We start from the raw sequence: 23,239 nt of genomic DNA, 5'->3' as shown, positions 1-23,239 counted from the left end.
TATAATGAAGTACAGTACACAAAACAGTTCTCATCACTGTTTCTATAAACGTTCTTTCCGTACAAACATAAAACAGGAAAAATCTTGAAATTTCTGTTTTTATGTATATATCTTTATTTATAAAATGTTTGATTTTGCATACTTTTTCCCATTAATTCAAAGTCCATGTTAAGGAAAAATATATAAGACTGCCGAGTATGTTCCCATTTCTTAAGAACCCTGCTAACTGATGTATCCAAGACAAGAAAAGGATTGCATTGAACATAAATATATAAGCCCAAAATTTGCACGATTGCATACTAAATAAGATTTAAATGAAACAGACTGCTCTTCCATCTTCAAAGAAGCTAAAGACATTTGGGTCATTTAATCTTCACAGTTTCTTACAAACCTTTGCCTTGTGTCTTAGACACCTAAATACAAATTTTCTAGTATCATACTTTAACTGCACTTTCAGTACTTCTAAAACAGATTAAACAAGACCAGAAACTGGTTAAGGTAGTTAAGGGGGGGAAATCCACATAAAAAGCAGCAAAGCATTGACATTACTTTTGTAATAATTTCATTTCCAATACATACACACACATACATATATATATATATATATATCATTTACTTGCCTTCTACTTAATATTTTGGAGTAGAAAAGTGAAAAGATTAAGAGTATCCAATGTTGTCACATCTTGTTTGATATTTTTCTCCTTTGTTATGGTGGGCCTTTTTTAATGATAGAAAAGCTTGTCTGCCATACCATTGTTGATTAACAACTGGAAAGTTTTTAAGCTAATGGAAATGAAGAGTTTTTACAAAGACAAAGCACACTCTTACACAGCACAAACAATTTACTAAAAGGTTTCCAATTTGATCTTGAAAAAGAAAATGCACCCAAAATATTTTTTCCCATGATTTGGACTCGGAAACAGACATCCTTGTAACACACTATGATGGTCCATTACTGAAATCAGCCAAAAAGTCTTAATTTCAGCAACTCAAACCCCGCTCACTTATTTTTTTCTGAGCAACAGAAAAATATCTTCATCTTTCTGACCTTTTTGCTATATATAAAACTCAATTATCACGGAAATTGAACATTGTTCTTAAAGAAACAGTGTTCTTGTAACAACTATAATGTCTGTAATAATCTTATAGTGAGTAAAAGTTTTACTTGGCTGAAACGAGCTGCAAAGATTACAATAAAGCATGGAACACAATGTCACAACAACAAAACAGAACAAAACTAAGAGATTAGCAGTAATTTTTATGGTTTCAAGTAGCAGGCCAAAATCCAAGAGAAATGAAGAGAGAAAATGGTGAAAAGGAAGAGCTTTACCATAATTAAAAGGAGATCAAATCATACAATTGAAGAAAGATCCTCATTACTTCATTTTTTTCCCACTCAAATTCAGCCTAACCCTCTTGACAAACCACTCTCAAACTAACATAATCAATTTGTTCTCTGAATTTTTAAGAAGAGGAGCTTGAAAGTCTTGGAGAAGTAACCGGGAACAGTGGCAACAGCTGAAGCTCAGTGTCTCTAGGAGTCGACATAGGTGATGGATGCAAGTAAAAGCCTTTCTCCGCTATAGCTTTGTCTTCCTCAGATGAATTCCCTAAAGAAGGCGAAGCCTTGTTGATAGTGTCCTCATTTAATGGTGTAACCGGGCTAAGAGCTAGCTTCGGGAAGTCAAGTAAGCTCGGAGACAAGATCTCCGCATTCCTCGGCGAATAAAAAGCACCACCTCCGCCACCGCCGCCGCCACTAGAAGGCAGGAAAGTGTTGATCATCATGAGGTTGTTCTTCAGGTTACTGTTCCTCCTCTCATAAAGCTTGAAATTTTGTTTCTTGGGGGAGTTTGTTTTCATGGGAGGGATAGGAAAAGATGATTTTGTTGATATTCTTTGATGATCTTGATGATGGTGTTGTTGTTGTTGTGTTGGAGGCTTCGAGGAAGCTTGTTTAGCAGTCTCCGATGAACCAGTGAGCATTTGGACAACCTGTTTGAAACTGGTCGTGTCAGCTTGGACAAACGTTGTTGGGTAAGGGTTGGTCTGAGATCTGGAGATGGGGATCGGAGTTAAAGGTGGGGTGTGAATTTGGACGACCCCATTGCTGCTGTTGTTGGTTCCACTGTTGCTATGTGGAGAGTTCAAAGGAGATGAAGAAGAAGAAGATGATGATGGAAAGTTCAAGCTCCCGTTGTTATCTTGAACTAACCTTGTTGAATTCTCCATTGATGGGTGATTTTCTCTCTCTCCTCAACACCCTGGAAGAGAAATTTTTCTGGGTTTGTTTGGTTGAAGAGAAAAAAAGAGGAAAAAGAAAGAAAGAAAGAGGAGTGAAAAACAAGGGTTGATTTGCTGTTGAATATCAGAAAGGCTTCTTTGCTTGTTTTTATGTTTTCGTGCTGTGACAATGGCGCATTTGCAGCAAGCAACAACTGGTTATTAGTCTCCTCTTGCTCTTTTTTCTTTCTTTCTATTAGAATATTAAATAATTTATAGATTATTTTTTCTTTTGATTTTGAAAAATATATTTAAATAAATAAATTGAAATTTTGGGATTAGTTAAAAGATAAGGATTATTGGTAGAATATGGATTCTCTTTTGGCCATCCTATGGCAAAGTGTTGGAAGATATGAAATAGTATATATATATATATATATATATATATATATATATATATATATATATATATACATGGGAGATGAATAGAAAGATTGGAATATATACGTGGAATTGAGTATTATTGACTAAATCTTGTCTTGATGGGATTGAAGATGATGGGAACTTTCACTTTTTTTATTAAATTGAAAGGGTCAAATTGTAAACAAGGTCCTTCAACTATATTTCTTTTATAGATTTTATTCATTTATTATAATGTTAATTTTCTATTTAATATATAAATTATTAGACTTTTCAAATCTCCAAATAAAAAGATATTATGTTTTTAATAGTATGAGTGATTATAAAATAATATATGATTAGAATTTTTCTTAGTCATTGACGCACATACCCTTTAGATACAGTTATTTAAACCTTAGACTTTTAGGAGAAAAAACACTCCCTCCTACCACTGAGACTGTTCAATAGTAATATTTGTTAAAAACAGTTAGACTCATATTCTCTTGAACTTTTTAATAATAATAATAGCATTTGAGTTAAGATTATATTGATATCACTTGATTTTTTTAATCTTTTACTTTTTTGAATTTTGTATTTTCAATCTGTAAGTTCTTTTTTGTTAATTTCATGAAATTGTTATATATGTTTAAATATGTAATGATATATGCACAAAACACTTTTGTATTTTTTATACAAGTTGATAAATATTACATTTTTCTCTTTTTAATCCTTTTAAATTTTGCAAAATAGAATTATGAAAATGACCTAAAAAACATGTATTGAAAAGTAAAATTAAAATTGATCAAATAATAGAAAAGGAATTAAATTAATAGAAAATGCAGGTACTTTCTGTAAAATTTGACCCATTGGAATTGCTGACATGTATTAGTCGACTTGTTTTACAGTTCTAATGCAAATTGAAGCTGCATTCTGGTGGGTCTGGGCTCTCTCATTAGATTGATAACGTCAAATGTGCCGTTTGAATTTTCTTTTTTAAATTTATATTTAAATTCAATTCAATATTCACAAAATATAACAATATTATATTAATAATTTTTATACACTCTACAACTAAATATATTAGTATTAAATAGCAATTTAGTTCAAATCAATTGGCATGAATTTATGAAATTATATACTCATTCAAAGTTCAATCTTTAAACAAGTTTACTTTTGTATGAATTAATAAATTTGATAATTCATATATTATAAAAATGAAACAACATTAATCAAATATGAAAACTATACAATAAATAAAATATAACATAAACATGCACAAATTAATTGATCTTAGTGATAAAAAAATATTGTTATTATTTGAGGTCCCGAGTTTGAGCACCATGAATGTCAAGGGTGTGAGCATTTAATATCAAATAGTTGAGAGTTATCTTTAAACATATATTACCTTAAGTTATACTTACCCCCACATGAATAAAAAAAGTATAATGTATACATAACAACGTCAAAATTGGTTTGAGTTATATAAATAATAAATACATTTAAACACGTTGAGTGACTTCAATGATTAAAGAAAATGTTGTTCTCCCTTGAGGTCATGGATTCGAGCAACTATATCTATAGAATGTGTGAGCATTGTCAATGACTAAGAAAGATTATAGACAAGTATTACCTTGTAATCATCTCAGACTATTCAAAAAATAATAATACAATATGATAATTTACACATCAATAAATATTGATGTTATTATTTATTGTAATCAAATTTATTAGATGTTCAATTAATTTTTTTGAACAATTTTTATAAAGAAAGAAAAAAAATTGTTCATAACGAGTATTGATCTCATAACCTAGAGGAGAGAGAAAGTGTCAACTTAGGAATTTTAATCATTTACTCTATAGTTGTTAACATTTTTCTGTGTAAATTTTAATATAGATACATATTGATGAAATATATTTTTTTTAAAAGGGCAAGAGATGTGGATGTAAACAAAGTGTGTGACATAATCTAATCTACTTGTTCTTTGAAATATCCAACGAACAATTTCTTACCTCATAATCCAATTACTATTTTTTTTTCTTTTACTAAATAAATCTGTTCGAATTCGATGGGATCCACTTTTCAATTTGTTGCAGAAGGTTCAAAGTTGACTTAGATTTTTAGAAAACATATAATTAATATTTTATATGTAATTGAGTTTTAAGTATTATAAATATAATTGCAAAAATAATCAATCATCTTATTGTATAATCATATTGATAATAAAATATGACGTAAATTTGCACATAAATTCGACTTAAAAATCTCAAATACCTTCAAATTAAAGTGGTTATACCCTCCACCACTATTCTTCAAAAGTATTGTCTATGTCCACCATATATCCTTCAAAAACACCATCATTCGTCGTATATCCTTGGAAAATACTATTCATGCTCAAGCTTAGTCTTTCATATGCATACTTTCATCTGACACATCGTTGGGTTTACATTTACATTTACTTATCTTTAATCTACTTACTTCACAATTGAGATAGGAAAATGGCCATCATTTTTTATTCAAATCATTAACAAAATTAATATCTCATGAACGTCTCATGAACGTATTTTTATATTTTATACTTTTTATAGTCAAAGTGGGTGAATAATTTAATTTAATTGTATATATATATATATATATATATACACACGTATATGTGTGTGTGTAAACATTTGAATCTATTTGTTGATTGATATAAAAACTTCATGGTGGGTATTTAAAATTACATTCATATTAAAAAATCATCTAAACCAGAAAAATAAAACAAAAAGAAAGAATCTAATTCTGATTATAATGAGAAGATAAAATAAGTGCAAGTATATTATGTGGGAGACGGGAAATGAAGGGTAGGGGACCAAAGTTCCATTATAAAACACAGCACTGCTTCCTGGTGAAAAGGGCATCAAATTCTTTTTTTCTTTTCAAAACCAAAATCATTATAGTCTTGCGATGTATTGGAATGGTAATTTGCACACTGAAAAAGTACTACAGAACTTGTATATTTCAGCTGAGATATGGTACTAGTTTATATACACAAGCACAAGCCTCATATAAGCAGTTAACACTAACTGCATTGCTAACTAACTAACAGCTGACTCATTCAGCAAATGCCACGTGCATGACTTAGTTACAATCTGTTACAATCAGCTGCACACCCACTTACATTAGACTGCTAACATTTTCCCTACTTCTTGTTTCCTTTGTTCAAAGGAATACACACATACTTTGGATCTAAACTCCTCAAATGCAGCTCGCGCTAATGGTTTGGTGAATCCATCAGCAATTTGATGCATTGCAGGGACATAGCTAACTTGCAATTGACCAGCTGCCACCTTCTCCCGAACAAAGTGCACATCAAGGTCCACATGCTTGGACTGAGCGTGGTAAACTGGATTGGCACTCATAGCCACTGTGCTGGTTTTGTCACACCAGACAATCGGTTCTCGACCTTGTTGAATACCAAGATCAGTTAGAAGAGCATTCACCCAAGCTATGTCTGCAGCTGCATCAGCTACACTCTTATATTCGGCCTCCATTGTCGACCGAGAGACCGTCTTTTGTTTCTTTGAGCACCAAGTAACTAAGCATTTGCCCAAGAACACACCATACCCCGTTATGGATCTTCGATCATCAATACTAGCTCCCCAATCAGCATCGGCAAAGGCAACTATGTTCTGTCCACTTTCAACAGGTGAAAAAAATAGGCCAAAATTTAGAGTAGCACGTAGGTAGCGAAGTATTCTTTTAACAGCAACAAAGTGATCTTCACGTGGAGCGTGCATGTATTGTGCAACTTGTCCCACACTAAACGATATGTCTGGTCTCGTGTGACAGATATACAACAATGAGCCTACAATACTCCTGTAATCACTTGCATTGTTTAACAAGTCTCCTGTTGCATTGGAAAGTTTAGACGCAGCTACCATAGGTGTAGCACATTCTGCAGCTGCCATCATTCCTGTTTTTTCAAGCAACTCAAGGATATATTTCTTCTGACTCAACAGAATCGAGCCATTAATACGCTGAACCTCGATGCCCAGAAAAAAACTTAAGTCCCCCAAATCTTTAAGAGAGAAACGAGCTTGTAGTAGTGACACGGTCTCTTCAATTAGTGTAGACGATTGCCCTGTTATAACTATATCGTCTACGTACACTAGTACATACATGTATCCGTTGCTAGATTGTTTAACGAACAAGGAAGAATCTGCACGAGATACTGTAAACCCAAGTTGTAGCAAACTCTCTTTGAGTTTTATATGCCAATTACGAGGCGTCTGACGAAGACCATACAAAGCCTTTAGAAGCTTGCACACGAGAGGTTTGCCACTCTCGTCAGTTTGCTCAAATCCAGGAGGTTGCTGCATATAAACGTCTTCATTTAAATCTCCATGCAGGAATGCATTGTTTATATCAACGTGTCGAAGCTCCCAGCCTTTAGAAACAACAATTGATAGAACAGTGTTGAATGTAGAGAAACGAACTACTGGACTGAATGTGTCTCCAAAATCAAAATCGGGTGTTTGAGAAAACCCTTTAGTAACTAAACGGGCTTTATATCGAAGTACAGTCCCATCCGGATTTCTTTTGATTCGAAATATCCATTTGCATCCAACAGTGGTTCTTCCTTCTGGGAGATTTACTAAAGACCAAGTGCCATTCTTCTGTAAGGCATTGTATTCTTCATGTACAGCAGTAGACCAATGTGGTGATTTTAGTGCTACATTTATTGTAGTTGGAACATCCTCCTCTTCAGCAGTAAAGAATACTTTGGGTTTAAAAATTCCACACCTGCTACGTGTCATCATAGGATGAACACGCATTGAAGATCCCATAGTACTGGAATCGAGAACAATGTCTTGACGATGATTATCAGTATCAGGTTCAGCAGGACTGTTACACGCATCTGTTGCTTCATCAGTATTGGGTTCAGCAGGGCTGCTGCACACATCTGTTGCTGGCTCAATACTTCCAGATTCTGCAGCAGCACTAGTGCTTTCATGAGCATCGTCAACTTCAGTGATATTCGTACCAGTATTGACTCTGTTAGAGTCTGGAGATCCAACACTTCCTGTTGCAGCATCACTAGAGTCAAAACTGAGTCCATCATTTACAGTAGGTTGTTCAAGTGCAGATGGCATATTTCGAGCAACAACCCTTAGTGGTTGAGAGGACCAACGTACTGATTTTGTAGGCTCAAGCGATTTCAAGGATTCACAAGCTGCTTGTCCTGCAAAAGGAAAAATGAATTCATTAAATACAACGTGCCTAGAGATATAAACTTTCCCATCTGATGCCAAGCATTGGAATCCTTTATGTCGATGGTTGATGCCAAGATAAGTACAGATTTGAGATCTGAATGCGAGCTTGTGTTTCTGAAATAACCTCAGGTGGGGAAAGCATTGGCAACCGAAAACCCTCATCATAGTGTAGTCCGGTTTCTTGCCATAAAGTTTCTCAAAAGGAGATACTCCTTGTAGCACAGCAGTAGGGAGACGATTTATTAAATGGACTGCTGAAACAACAGCATATGACCAGTATTTGACTGGTAAAGATGCTTGAGCTAATAAAACAAGTGCTAGCTCAATAACGTGGCGATGTTTACGCTCAACAACCCCATTCTGTTCAGATGTGTGGGGGCATGTTAATCGGTGCAAGATTCCTTCACTGGCTAGCATGGGTGACAAGGTACGAAATTCACCTCCCCAGTCAGTCTGCAAAGCTTTAATGGAGCTGCCAAACTGATTTGCCACCAGTTTTTGAAACATACGAAATGCCAGCACAACTTCTCCTTTCGTTTTTAACAAATATATCCACGTATGTCTTATGAAGGCATCTACAAATGAAACATAAAAGCGAAATCCATTTGATGTCATATGAGGTGGCCCCCATAAGTCAGAGTACACAAGATTGAAAGGAGAATCAACTGATGTATTTGATTCAACAAAGGGAAGTCTATGACTTTTTCCCATATGACACGCTACACAGGTCTTATTTACATTAGAATGTATCTTGATGCCTATTTCTTTAGCTATCTTCACTAATGTTTCAGCAGCTGGGTGACCAAGTCGCCTGTGCCAAAGGTCTTCTAAAGAGTACGAAACTGAGCTAGTGTTGACTTCAACAAGATTCACTCCCAAGGAGTTGTTATTCATGGAAAACGAATATAGACATTCATGCTCATCACCTTGAAGTAGAATATTTCTGGTTTTCTCATCACGGACATAGCACCTATTTGCATGAAACTCTAGAAAAACGTCGTTGTCCCTAGCAAGCTTGGACACAGACAGTAGGTTCTTGGTTATTTGAGGAACAAGCAGTAGATTATTCAGCAAAAGTATGTGTGAATTAGCACAAACATGAGAGTGGCCAGTAGAAACTACATTAAGTGGCATACCGTTACCGACTAGCAGTTTACCTGGGCCAAGAAATTCAGTCGCATTTAATACATTGTTGGAATCTGAGGTGACATGGTGTGTGGCACTAGTGTCTACAATCCAACGGTCAGAGGACATGGAGGAGGCATGAGTTTGTGGTTGCCCAGCCACAGTTAAGCCAGACTTATGCTTGGCACAATACTCACACCCAGCATCAGAAGATGACAACGTGGAGTTGTAAGCAGAGGAAGTTGACTTACGGTCCGAGTGACTGGATCCTCGATCAGTGGTAACACAAGAGAAATTTTCATCGAATCTATGCCAGCATCGATCAACGAGATGGCCAATCTTCCCACAAAGTTGGCATTGCAAGCATAACCTACCACGACCTCGGCCACCAGTTCGAGTTCCAGGGCGATGATCATAGCCTGAATTCGATATTGCAAAATTTTGATTCTCCCTTTGGGCAACGTTGGCACTCATAGGTAAGGTCTCCAGCTGGTCATCAAGGCTCGCAAGTTGAGTCTCAGCATCAAGAAGCATTGTGTAGATGTTATCTAGGGACAACGTTTCCCTCATAGAGGTTATAACTGCCATGAAAGGCTGGTATTCTCGAGGGAGACCTTTCAAAACACTTGCTATGTGTTCAACTTGAGGTACAACACTGCCACAAGAAGCTAAGGCATCACAGACCTCTTTTACACGGGTAAGGTAAGTACGCATACTATCACCTCCTTTCTTTAATGACTGAAGCTTGTAATGGAGACTCATTACTGCAGTCGTGGAGCGATTGGCAAAGAACTGAAGAACTATGTTCCATACGGCTGCTGCAGTTTCAGCCCCAACAAATTGAGGGAGCAAGTGATTGCTGATGGTGGATAACAACCATGAGGCAAGTGCGCTATCTTGTGCAACAAAATTTTCATAGGCGTCATTGACTCGGGTGATACCATCATCATTAACAATAGTTTCTGGTGGAGTTGTCACGGCACCGGTAAGAAACCGTTCCAAACGGTGGCTCCGAATGGTGAGCAAAATCTGCTGCTTCCAAAGGAGAAAATTCATCTCATCAAGAACATCATTTATTTTCTTGTGAGTGAACGATTTGGCGTTGGTGTTGAACTCCATCAAGAAAGGCTTTAAGCAGCGAAAGAAAGCACCCCAAGATCTATGGCGATTGATACCATATTGGAATGGTAATTTGCACACTGAAAAAGTACTACAGAACTTGTATATTTCAGCTGAGATATGGTACTAGTTTATATACACAAGCACAAGCCTCATATAAACAGTTAACACTAACTGCATTGCTAACTAACTAACAGCTGACTCATTCAGCAAATGCCACGTGCATGACTTAGTTACAATCTGTTACAATCAGCTGCACACCCACTTACATTAGACTGCTAACACGATGTGAGGGCAAACTCACGTAATAATGCATTGAAAATAAAAAATTCATCAGATATTATCTTCGAAGAATTAATTATTGAAATAGGACGATTGTTACAGTAATCTTATAGGTAGCTAAATTTAAAAATTTAGAAGATATATGTATATTTTGCCATTTTAATTGGGCTAACTTTACAATTTCTTATATATATATTTCAAATTTCATTATTTTTAATTAACCGTTGAAATTTGAGCCTCGGGGATCCCACCCAATAGGCAACCCCACCGTTTCCCTCCTGTTGGGTAAAAAGAAGAGGACTGTAAACAAATGAACAAAAGGATGATGATAATTGATGTGAGAGAATGGCAGAATTGCATCGGCGATTTCACCGATTCTCAAAAGTAAAAATTGTAAAACGAATTTGATATTTAAGTCAAATATTACGATGAACAATCGAACTGTGGATAAAAAATGGTTGCCAACATAAAGAACATCATGAATGAAGTGAGATTTTTCTTTTCACTAGATGGATTGGAACATTATGCTGGAGCAACATTTTTGAATTCATTTAAACAAGATTGAAGAATCTTCTGGCGTTTTTGAAGAGATTGTCGTTCCTTTTGCAGCACGTCAATGGCGTCTGGAGCTATGAACATATCCATGAACTTCTCATCATTAACAGCAAACAGGGCCAACCCGAGTGCCACCACGAGCTTGTCCCGGCTGCATTCAAATATTAGTATCCGACATTCACATTCAAGAAGTTATGTCACATATACGAATAAAATTATAAAGGAATAGATTAAAAAACTGACCATGGGGTCAAAAACCCAGAGTTCAGGGTTGATGGCACAGTGCGGTCGACAAGGACTTCACGTATCCGTGCAAAATGCTGTGCTGCTGATGAGCAGATTTCAGAGTAACTAGAGCCTGTTCTGGTATCACCATTACCAAATAAAAGACTACCACCATTGTGAACTTTAGCCAATTGTTCATTATTTCTATTGACAGTCATTCTTGCTATACGTTTCCTCGGTCCGACCTCGATGCAATTCCAGAGCTCATTCTTGACTCTAGCATATACCACATCACATGGCTGGTCAGGAGATGGGGTCTCTGGCACTGTCATTCGATTTTCTTGGAGAGCTTCTCTAGCTTCTTGACCTTTTCCTGCCGTGGTCCGCTTTGCAGTGTTTTTGGGAGGCATGTTCTCCCGATCGTTTGTCTCGTCGCGTGTTACTTGGCCACCATCAGATAGCTCAAGGCAAAATGAAGAAGCTGAAGCTTGCTTATATATGTGATACGAGCTTGCACTCGAGCCGAAGACGCCTTGAAAATCGTTCTCATAACAGACCTGAGAATATGGACTTGTGACTGAATCAAGATGATGTGTAACTAGTTGCTTGCACTGTTTTGCCAAATCATTTATAAAGCGATTGTAAGCATGCCTTAAAGCAGCGTGAAACCCAACATACCCATCCCAGTTTCCAGTATTCTTCCCATCTGTGCAAATTAATAGAAACAAATAGGTAAATGATGGCTAAAGAGTTCAGTCAGTGATGGAAAAATGACTTCTTACATTCCGATTCACGGTAGCGGTTCCTCTCTAGAGCAATATCAAAAAAGATTGCCTAGAATGAAGGCAAGGCGATCACAAGCAGTATCGAGGAGAGGAGCAAGCCATGACCGTGCGGCAATACGAGCTATTTCCGCAGCAGCCTCTGTTACTCCTCTACCCCCACTTCGGCCAGCATGTGCAAGTAAGATATTTGCAACCTGTTTCAGGAAAATATTTCTATTTACTTATGCTCAAACATGATATTCTTGGAGAAAATTTCAAAGTTTGAAATATTTACCTTCTCTCTTGATACTGGGGGACACTCAATGGAATATGCAGCGCATCGGAATTCATGCATAACTCTTTCAAATGCAGCTCTGCCATAAAGACGAAGAACAGCATTAGCAGGTCTTATATCAACATTAACACCTGGCCAACTCCCTAACTCACTCTCGGATCTTTCCTCCTCTGCTGTTTTTCCCCAGTGCTCTGGGGAAGGATCAGCTGCTCCATCAATCAAAACCCCCTAATAAGCAAAGAAAAGATGTGATTAGTTTCAACTTGAGGCTTGAGAGTGGTCCAGTTTGATAAATATGAAGGATTCAACATGATGGATTCAGGTCGTGAAACTGGTATATACTAAGCTGAAGATGTTGGAAAATATGATTCTACCTCAAAAGTTTCAACTTGAGGCTTGAGAGTGGTCCAATTTGATAAATAATTATACATTACCTCAAGGGCAAATGATTTTCTAAATTAGCTGAATCTAACATGATGAGACTATTTTAACTGAACCAAATGAAAAACCTGTATAACAGAAATGCCTCACCACATGATTGCAGATATAAGCTGCATGCATCATGGCTGATTTTCGAAGATGAGAAACATCAGAAGTTGCTTGTATTTTGGAGTCCATTCTTGTCAGTTCTATGTTAACTTCACTGCACCGCTGCTCAAGCAATGCCAGTGTTGCCGGAGCAGCTTCTTTGTATCTCTTTTGAAGTTTTGATTCTAAACACTCCCTCAATGAACAGAAACCAATATAGGGCTTGAACTTTTCTTCATCATAACCTCCCTTGATTCTATCGTGCAGATGACGTAAAACTTCAGCATCCACTTGGGATATTTGCCTTCGAAATTCATCATTTGAGACGGCGTTCCTTTCTTTCGGCAGTGCCACAAAAAATGGCCGAGTATTTTCTCCAAGATATCCACTTGCACTCAAATAACGATCCACTTCCCATCTGTCGCTAAACTCCTGCATTAATTGAATTATTGCAATCACATTCCACACAATTTCATATACACGTCAAGTTACAACACAGAGAAACACCATATCAAGCAACAGACAAGGCTTATACTTTCAGTGCCACAATATGTAATACATCAATGTAGTGTGAATGTATTAGCTCAATGTTACATATCATAAAGATGACAGCCAAATAAGGAGAGCAAGAAATCTGTACCTTGAGTCTATTATCAAACATAGAGACTACAACTATTGTCCTTCTAAAGGTTGGATCGATTTCACGAATTGAATCTAACCACAATGATGAGCACCACTCCACGCTACTCTGCTGAAGGAACAACAGAATACGATGGGGAGGACTCGCTAATGATTTCACCATTGAAAGAATTTCGTCTGGTGTGTTCCCTGGTTCTCCCTTCTTTGCCTGCCAACAAATTTCCAACCACATATTTTGGTTCATAAATAAATCATTTTGTTTCAAGATTTCAACCAATTTACTCAGATTTTTTCCTCAAATGAAGAAACAACGTACCTTAAGAACAAATCCTGGAGTATCAATGATAGTGAGGTTCGGACAATGTGCAAATTCAGCTCTCATTACAATTGGCTTTGGAGAAACTGAAGTTTTAGTCCTTTTCAAAAGTGCATCGGTTCTTGATTTTATAATATCAGCAATTGTTGATACTGAAACAACTGGACTTCCATATTCTTCAGAATCTTCTTCCTGTTTTTAATAGTTAAAATCAATGAAAAAGAGATAAAACATAACAAGGGAAACATGGCAGGGTGTATAAATGGAGCATCTATTAATGAAGAACACCCAATCCTAAACAAAAAAAGGGAAAATGCTAGCAAAATAGTTAAAGCCAAAAATCAAGATTAACCTCATCCAAAACCTAACAAATCCTTCGTAAACTGCTAAATTGTGGATATTTTCGCTGCTTGATAATAAAAAGTGTTGTAAAATTCAACTCTTTAACACAAATGTTTAACAAATTATTCAGTCTAAATTCTATTATAAAGAATAAGATTACGTTTTGCAATTAGGTTCCTCAAAATTCAGGTTTTCCTTTTGACTAAACAATGTTGCAGTTCTTCTAACCAGAATTAAATAAACACAGACAAAATCTTGATTTAACTAATTGTTGAAAAATCAAATAGCAGTCGGCTGCTTTAGGCTGCTTTTATTTATTTTTTAATTATTATTTTTGTTGAATTATGCAAGGGATAATTACAACATTTAGTCACTAAAATTTAGGGTATTTACAAGATTAAGTCCTTAAGATTTAGCTATAAATACCCTATCCCATTTAGCTTCAAAACCATCCCAAAACATTCTAGCTTTCTTCCAATACTAGAGAGAATTTAGAGAGTTTCTTGAGAGTTGTTTTTCTCATTTTTATCAAGAGAGAATTATCATTGTTTTCTCCTTGGTCGATAGAGAGAAGTTGTAATTCCTATTTTCTCATAGTGAAATTCTTCTACCGTTGCCCGTGGTTTTTACCCTAAATTTTTAGGGGTTTTCCACGTAAATTTTGTGTCTCTTTTATCTTCATTTTTATTTTCTCAAATTATCAGTTGCGATTTTGCTCTATCCGATAGCCGTCTTCCGCAATAATTGGTATCAGAGCCAGATTTGAGTGTGTAATATCTCCTTATTGTCTTTGTGGTTGCCACCAAAAGGTGGATCCTCCAACATAAGAAAGTAAGAAGTTATTACCCATTCTTTAAGGTTCTAGAGAACTATTCACGATAGTGAAATAGTGGGAGATATCCGTAATAGAAGCTATGGCAACAAAATTTAATATTGAAAAATTCAATGGGAGAAATTTCTCATTGTGGAAATTGAAGATGAAGGCCATCCTGAGAAAAGACGGGTGTCTAGCGGCTATCAGTGAAAGGCCGACGGATTTCGCAGATGACAGCAAATGGAACGAGATGGACGGGAATGCTATGGCAAACTTTCATCTAGCATTAGCAGATGAAGTATTGTCAAGCATCGATGAGAAGAAGACAGCTAAGGAGATATGGGATCATCTCACCAAATTGTACGAGGCCACATCGTTGCACAATAAAATTTTCCTTAAGAGGAAATTGTATACTCTCCGGATGTCAGAATCTACTTCAGTGACGGAGCACTTAAACACACTGAACACGCTATTTTCTCAGCTTACATCCTTAAGCTGTAAAATAGGAGAACAAGAACGTGCTGAACTTCTACTTCAAAGTCTACCGGATTCGTATGATCAACTCATCATCAACTTGACAAATAGTAATGTCACCAATCTAGTCTTCGATGACGTTGCAGCTGCTGTTCTACAAGAAGAAAATTGATGCAAAAACAAGGAAGACAGACAAGTAAATCTGTAACAAGCAGAAGCGTTGACAACGACGAGAGGGAGATCAACAGAACGTGGCCAAAGCAGCAGTCACAAATATGGTAGATCGAAGTCCAGAAGCAAAAAGAATTTAAAGTGCTACCACTGTGGAAAGAAGGGTCACTTGAAGAAGGATTGTTGGAGTCTCAATAAAAACTTAAATCCACAAGGCAATACCGCAAACACTTCAGATGATGGAGATGCTCTATGCTGTGAAGCGTCAACCACCGTGGAAGGTAGAAAGAAATATGCAGATATATGGCTCATTGATTCAGGAGCAACATATCACATGACCTCAAGAAGAGAATGGTTCCATCATTATGAACCTGTCTCAGGAGGATCTGTGTATAGTTGCAATGATCATGCCTTAGAGATCGTTGGCGTGGGAACCATCAAATTGAAGATGTATGATGGAACAATTAAAGTTGTTCGAGATGTGCGGCACGTGAAAGGCCTGAAGAAAAATTTATTATCCTGCGGATTGTTGGATAATAATGCTAGCAAGATTGAAACACAGAAAGGAATCATGAAGGTGTTCCGTGGAGCGCTTGTGGTGCTGAAAGGCGAAAAGATAGCAGCAAACTTGTACATGCTAAAAGGAGAAACTTTGCTAGAAGCAGAAGCCTCTGTTGCCTCATGTAGTTCAGATTCTGCAATGCTATGGCATCAGAAACTTGGACACATGTCAGAACAAGGAATGAAAGTCCTTGTGGAGCAAAAGCTACTTCCCGGCTTAACAAAGGTAACACTTCCTTTGTGTGAGCATTGTATAACAAGTAAGCAGCACCGGTTAAAATTCAACACATCAAATTCTAGAGGCAAAAGTGTTCTAGAATTGGTTCACTCTGACGTATGGCAAGCACCAGTTACATCCCTAGGCGGAGCAAAGTACTTTGTCTCATTTATTGATGACTACTCCTGGCGATGTTGGGTGTACCCTATTAAGAAGAAGTCAGATGTGTTTTCCACTTTCAAAAACTTCAAAGCGCGGGTGGAACTTGATTCTGGAAATAAGATCAAGTGTTTCATAACAGATAATGGAGGAGAATACACAAGCGAAGAATTTGATGACTTTTACAAGAAAGAAGGCATCAAAAGACAGTTCACAGTGGCGAACACTCCTCAACAAAATGGAGTGGCAGAACGGATGAACATAACCTTGTTAGAAAGAACAAGAGCAATGTTGAGAGATGCAGGCCTAGAAAAATCATTCTAGGCAGAAGCAGTCAATGCCGCCTGTTATTTGGTGAATCGAGCTCCATCAACTGCAATAGAGATGAAGACACCAATGGAGATGTGGACTGGTAAACCAGCTGATTATTCAAACCTCCATGTATTTGGAAGTATTGTGTACGTGATGTACAACCCCCAAGAAATTTCAAAGCTAGATCCAAAATCCAGGAAATGCAAATTCTTGGGGTATGCTGATGGTGTAAAGGGGTATCGCTTGTGGGATCCCACTGCCAGCAAAGTGATCATTAGCAGGGATGTTATCTTTGTAGAAGATAAGCTACAAAGAAAAGAAGACGATGATAGCGCTGAAAAGTCAGAGACTACACATATACATGTGGAAAAGGAGGTTGAACAAGGAGATTCTTCTGAAGCAGAACCAGCACATGATGAACAAGAACCAGAGTGTTCTGAAACTCCAACAACTCGTCATTCAGATCGTGTGAGAAGACGTCCCAATTGGCACTCAGATTATGTTATAGAAGGTAATATTGAATACTGCCTTTTAATAGAGGATGGTGAGCCATCAACATACCAAGAGGCAATAAACAGCTCAGATGCTTCACTATGGATGATGGCGATGCAAGAGGAAATTGAAGCCCTTCATAAAAATAATACATGAGACCTTGTGCCACTACCACAAGGAAGGAAGCCAATTGGTAACAAATGGGTCTTCAAAATCAAGATAAATGGTGACGATCAAGTGGAGAGGTATCGTGCAAGACTAGTGGTCAAAGGATATGCTCAGAAAGAAGGTATTGATTTCAATGAAATATTTTCTCCTGTGGTTCGACTAACAACAGTTCGAGTAGTTTTGGCAATGTGTGCTACATTGAACTTACATCTAGAGCAGCTAGATGTTAAAACAACTTTTCTTCATGGAAATCTTGAAGAAGAGATTTATATGCTCCAGCCTGAAGGTTTTGAAGAAGAAGAAAAGAAGAACTTGGTTTGCAGGTTAAACAAATCTCTGTACGGTCTAAAGCAGGCACCGAGGTGTTGGTATAAGAGATTTGATTCCTTCATAATGTGCCTTGGATACAACAGACTTAATGCAGACCCTTGCGCTTATTTCAAGAGGTATGATGATAATGATTTTGTTATATTTTTGTTGTATGTGGATGACATGTTGGTTGCAGGACCCAACAAAGATCATATTGAAGAATTAAAGGCACAACTGGCTAGGGAATTTGAAATGAAGGACTTGGGATCAGCAAACAAGATTCTAGGGATGCAAATTCACCGAGACAGAAGTAATAGGAAGATTTGGCTTTCACAAAAGAATTACTTGAAGAAGATCTTGTCACGATTCAGCATGCAAGACTGTAAGCCAATTTCTACCCCTCTTCCTATTAACTTCAAATTATCCTCTAGTATGAGTCCTAGCAGAGAAAAAGAGAGGATGGAGATGTCTCGAGTACCGTATGCATCAGCAGTGGGAAGTTTAATGTTCGCTATGATATGCACAAGACCAGACATTGCACAAGCAGTGGGAGTGGTTAGTCGATACATGGCGAATCCAGGCAAAGAGCATTGGAATACAGTAAAGAGGATCCTGAGATACATCAAAGGGACCTCAAATGTTGCATTATGTTACGGAGGATCAAACTTAGTAATAAATGGTTATGTAGATTCTGACTATGCAGGGGATTTGGATAAAAGCAAATCTACAACAGGATATGTGTTCAAAATTGTTGGTGGAGCTGTAAGCTGGGTTTCAAAATTACAGTCAGTTGTGGCTACATCCACAACAGAGGCAGAATATGTAGCAGCTACACAAGCCAGTAAAGAAGCAATTTGGTTGAAGATGCTATTGGAGGAGCTTGGGCACAATCAAGAGTATGTCTCTCTGTTTTGTGACAGTCAAAGCGCCTTGCATTTAGCAAGGAATCCAGCATTTCATTCAAGGACAAAGCACATACGAGTTCAATACCATTTCATTCGTGAAAAGGTGGAAGAAGGGACAGTAGATATACAGAAGATCCATACCAAAGACAACATAGCAGATTTCATGACGAAGGCGATCAATGCAGACAAATTTACTTGGTGTCGATCCTCTTGTGGCCTATCAGAGACGTAAGCAACATGAAGGTACAAGGTAGAAAGAATGATGTGAAGATATCATTGTTCCAATCAAATCTTCAAGTGGGAGATTGTTGAAAAATCAAATAGCAGCCGGCTGCTTTAGGCTGCTTTTATTTATTTTTTAATTATTATTTTTGTTGAATTATGCAAGGGATAATTACAACATTTAGTCACTAAAATTTAGGGTATTTACAAGATTAAGTCCTTAAGATTTAGCTATAAATACCCTATCCCATTTAGCTTCAAAACCATCCCAAAGCATTCTAGCTTTCTTCCAATACTAGAGAGAATTTAGAGAGTTTCGAGTTTCTTGAGAGTTGTTTTTCTCCTTTTTATCAAGAGAGAATTATCATTGTTTTCTCCTTGGTCGATAGAGAGAAGTTGTAATTCCTATTTTCTCATAGTGAAATTCTTCTACCGTTGCCCGTGGTTTTTACCCTAAATTTTTAAAGGTTTTCCACGTAAATTTTGTGTCTCTTTTATCTTCATTTTTATTTTCTCAAATTATCAGTTGCGATTTTGCTCTATCCGATAGCCGTCTTCCGTAACACTAATAATAACAAGGAATCCAAATTCGCAAAAATATAAATAAGAACAAAAGCCACCTGGAAGTGACAACGAGGCTCAAGAGCAGAAGGGTCATGAACCATCTGCAAAATGAGAGGCCTCCGAGTGCCCATCTCGACCTCACGTACATTGAAGCGAAACCCCAGCAAAGCTTCAAGGAGAGAGCTTTTTCCATCAGATTACCCACCGAGCGCCACGATCTCCGGGATCGGAAGCTTCTCACCAAAGGCCACCGCAGCAGCTTGGAGGCGGTTGTAGGCCTCGAAACGGGACAGAGACGAAGAAGTGGAGGAAGCGTCACGTGTTTGGTGAAGATGAGAGTGAGATCTTTTGGATTTTCCCGATGGGTTTTTTGTCGGAGTCGGCGTCGCCATCACCGTTGAGGAGAGAAAGGAGGAAAGTGAGGCTATTGAATTTTTGAATTTGAATTTTCGAGGGAAATAAATACTTTGGAAGGTTGTTTGAGTCGGGGAGGTATATATGGGCTTGGTGTGGTACCAATTGGGTTTATTTTTATTCTTTAAATTTGATTTATTATTTAAATAATAAAAACTTTTTCTTCAAAAATATTTTTCACCACACTGTAAGTGTCATGTGTTTTTTTTATTGTATTTGATTTGTTAAAAATATTTATTAATTCTTTATTTAAAAATAAATATATCAAATTTAAATCGATATTTAATATTAAAATTGACAATAAGATAAAAGGGTCTAATTGAAATAATATATCAATTAATTTGGATATATTTGAAACAATTTAAAATTTGACCCATAGCTTGAGGATGTCTATTTAATTAAACCTATTAAAAATAATGAGTGTTTTATTAAACAGGCTTAATTGAAAAATAGGTATAAAAACTACATCTTTTATTTATTTTAGATGTTTAATCTTTTGTCAAATCAATTTAAATTTAAGGATGTCTACTATAATTAGCCATTTTAAATGATTATGAACATTTTATGGAAAAGTGATGAGATCACATAAACTTGCTTTTCGACCATTAATTTTAATTTGAAATTTTCAAGCAATTAAAGATTCTTTCTTTTTCAAGGATAAAGATAATCTTTACAATTCCTTATCTTTTCAATGGCTAAGATAGAACCAAAAACCCTTTACAAGAAAAAAAAATGTAAACAAGAAAAATCTCTAGAAAAGAAGGTGTTTACAAGAATTAAGCTCACAAAAACAAAATATTTACAAGAGAAATTAAAATAAGATTGAAAAACTATTCTCTTGTGTTTGATTGCTTGGATAAGTATTCTGACACTTCTTCAAGTTTTTTGAATTTGTATTTATGTGTTAGAATGTTGTTGTGGTCGTTTCTAACTGTTGGAGTTTGTTTGGAGTCGTTGGGATCAATTTTCGTGCAAAATAAATTGCCCAGATCAAGAAGTATCGTACTCCTAAAGAGAATATCGGTACTTCCTTTGTTAATATTTAAATCAACTAACCGTTAAAGGAGTATTCATACTTCCTTTGTTAATATTTCAAGGGGACCCATTTGCACTCAGTTGAATAAGTCTTTAATTTTTTTTTTCTATTGAAAGAATCCAGAAGTCAATTTTTGAGCTTTGGAAAATAAGGATGAAAAAGTGCTTTCTTTTGGTGAAACAGAAGATAAACAAATCCATACAAATTTTCTCCTATGGGAAGCAGAGCAAAGCTTTTGCTTCCTCTCCATGTTCTCATCGTTTACTTCGTATCATTTGAAACTTATGTCTCCATTAAAATGGATACAAACGCCATGTATCCAGGCCAATCACTCTCTGGTAACCGAACATTAAGCTCAAGCAATTAAAGGTTTAAATTTGGTTTCTTCAAGTCAGGTAACTCCACAGGCTAGTATGTAGGTGTCTGGTACAGCCTATCAGTTGATATTGTGGTGTGGGTGGCTAACAGAGATGAGCCACTCCTTGATCCTTTCGGTTGGAAACTCGAGCTCACCGAAAAGGGTAGCCTTGTTCTTTACAACCAATCTGCAATCCCAGTTTGGTCGTCATCAAACACCGTGTATGATTTCATTGTTGCTGTTCTTGAGGATTGTGGGAATCTTGTTTTGAGAAATGGTTCGAGTTCGAGCTCTTCGGTCATAGTATGGGAAAGCTTTGATCATCCTACTGATACATGGTTGCCTGGTGCCAAGCTTGGTGGAAGTAAGATGAACAGGAAAGGGCAAAGTCAAAGCTATGTTTCTTGGAGCAGTTCGAATGATCCTTCGCCTGGACCGTTTTCCCTGGTGCTCGATGGAGCTGAGGAGTATCATGTACTAAAAAATGGGCATAGGCACTGGACTTGTAATTGGCTTGAGAGAGTTTCCTCTTTTAGTACTGAAACAGTGGATGACAAGTATACCACCATGGAATATGTTTCGAATAAGGAAGAGAATCTACTCGGTCACCAGCCCCTCGATTCCTGTAAGATTTAAGATTGATGTATCAGGGAAAGTGCAAAAACTTGTATGGAAAAATGATTCTCGGAAATGGGAAACTATTTGGGAAAAACCAAAGGAAGATTGTGAAATCTTTGGTTTCTGTGGAGCAAACGGTGCTTGCAATCAATTTGGTTTGCATCATTGTAGATGCTTGGATGGTTTTGAACCTAAAGTTCCTGGAGAATGGAATTCGGGAAATTATACGAGTGGTTGTCGTAGAAGATATCGGTTGCAGTGCAGTAAAGATGCAAAACATGGCTTTCAAGTGATTCAAAACATATTATTACCGGCAAATGAAGTGTCATTAACAAATGATAAGAGCTTGGAAGAGTGTAAACAGCCTGCTTAAGAGACTGACACGATTGGATATGATGGTAACTGCTCCATATGGCGAGAAGATTTGGTGAACATCCAATACCTGTCATATGGCGACAATCTCGGAAGAGATCTGTATCTCCGGCTTCCGGAAGCTGGCGGAGTTAAAAAGAGGATAAGAATCGAGCGGTTCACTGTTAGTGCAGCTGCAGCAACTGTGATTTGATTGCTATCTTGGGACTCCTAGTTTCAACACGCAGGATGACAAGTTACGCAGATGCTAAACCGACTGATGATCTTGTTATCTTTAAGTTCGGTGATTTAAAGAGTGCGACGAAATTTTTTTCCCGAAAGATTAGGTGAAGGTGGCTTTGGTACTGTTTTTAAAGGAACGCTTCCGAATTCGGATGCCATAGCTGTCAAGAGTCTCAAATGCCAAGACCAAGAAGACAAGCAGTTCCGCGCTGAAGTGAGCACCATAGGGACGATTCATCACGTTAATCTCATGCGCCTTCTTAGGTTTTGCCTGAAGGGGATGAAAAGGTTTCTGGTATATGATTACATGCCAAATGGTTCCTTGGACAGTCATCTGTTTTATAAGGAGTCGGAGATCCTAGACTGGAAAACAAGGCATCATATCGTATTGGGAAAAGCTCGAGGATTAGTCTATCTCCAAGAGGAGTGCAGAGTATGCATCATACACTGTGATATCAAGCCCGAGAACATTCTCTTGACGCCGACTATAATCCTCTGCTTTCAGACTTCGGACTAGCAAAGCTGTTTGGTAGGGATTTCAGTCGTGTTTTGACTTCGATGAAAGAAACAAGAGGGTACCTTGCGCCGGAAATTATTTCAGGTGAGCCCATCACTCCAAAATCTGATGTTTTTAGCTATGGAATGTTGCTTTGGAGATTATATCAGGAAGGAGAAACTGGGAGACAAGAGATGATGAGAACAACAATTACTTCCCGGCTTGCACTGCAATCTGTTTAAGCAACGGAGGAGATGTACTAAGTTTGTTGGATCCCAAGTTGCGGGATG

General features: G+C 37.1%; 2 protein-coding genes and 1 pseudogene across 2 annotated transcripts; 1 reads left to right on the top strand and 2 right to left on the bottom strand.

Moving 5' to 3' along the window:
• Nucleotides 1–1,308: 1,308 nt before the first annotated feature.
• LOC120127928 (VQ motif-containing protein 19-like) lies at nucleotides 1,309–2,447 on the bottom strand. The gene has a single exon (XM_039145739.1). The coding sequence runs from the start codon at nucleotides 2,230–2,232 to the stop codon at nucleotides 1,465–1,467; it is 768 nt and encodes a 255-aa protein (XP_039001670.1). The 5' UTR covers nucleotides 2,233–2,447; the 3' UTR covers nucleotides 1,309–1,464.
• An 8,476-nt stretch (nucleotides 2,448–10,923) lies between these two features.
• Nucleotides 10,924–19,851, bottom strand: LOC120127735 (annotated as a pseudogene).
• Nucleotides 19,852–21,097: 1,246 nt separating this feature from the next.
• Nucleotides 21,098–21,877, top strand: LOC120127734 (G-type lectin S-receptor-like serine/threonine-protein kinase At2g19130). Its single transcript, XM_039145583.1, has 2 exons — nucleotides 21,098–21,221; nucleotides 21,303–21,877. The coding sequence occupies exons 1-2, from the start codon at nucleotides 21,098–21,100 to the stop codon at nucleotides 21,875–21,877; spliced, it is 699 nt and encodes a 232-aa protein (XP_039001514.1).
• Nucleotides 21,878–23,239: the final 1,362 nt, after the last annotated feature.

This window comes from Hibiscus syriacus, unplaced genomic scaffold (genome assembly GCF_006381635.1).
Source record: "Hibiscus syriacus cultivar Baekdansim isolate YM2019G1 unplaced genomic scaffold, ASM638163v2 tig00110472_pilon, whole genome shotgun sequence".
NCBI classification, from domain to species: domain Eukaryota; kingdom Viridiplantae; phylum Streptophyta; class Magnoliopsida; order Malvales; family Malvaceae; genus Hibiscus; species Hibiscus syriacus.
The sequence above is the reverse complement of the archived record's forward strand: the minus strand, read 5'-3'. Positions and strand labels throughout refer to the sequence as shown.

What these genes read in the sequence shown, in the direction of transcription:
- LOC120127928 (XM_039145739.1), bottom strand. Translation starts at nt 2,232, where the DNA reads ATGGAGAATTCAACAAGGTTAGTTCAAGATAACAACGGGAGCTTGAAC.
- LOC120127734 (XM_039145583.1), top strand. Translation starts at nt 21,098, where the DNA reads ATGGGAAGCAGAGCAAAGCTTTTGCTTCCTCTCCATGTTCTCATCGTT. An exon ending in TCCAGGCCAATCACTCTCTG is followed by an intron (nt 21,222 to 21,302) that starts GTAACCGAACAT and finishes GCTAGTATGTAG; the next exon opens with GTGTCTGGTACAGCCTATCA.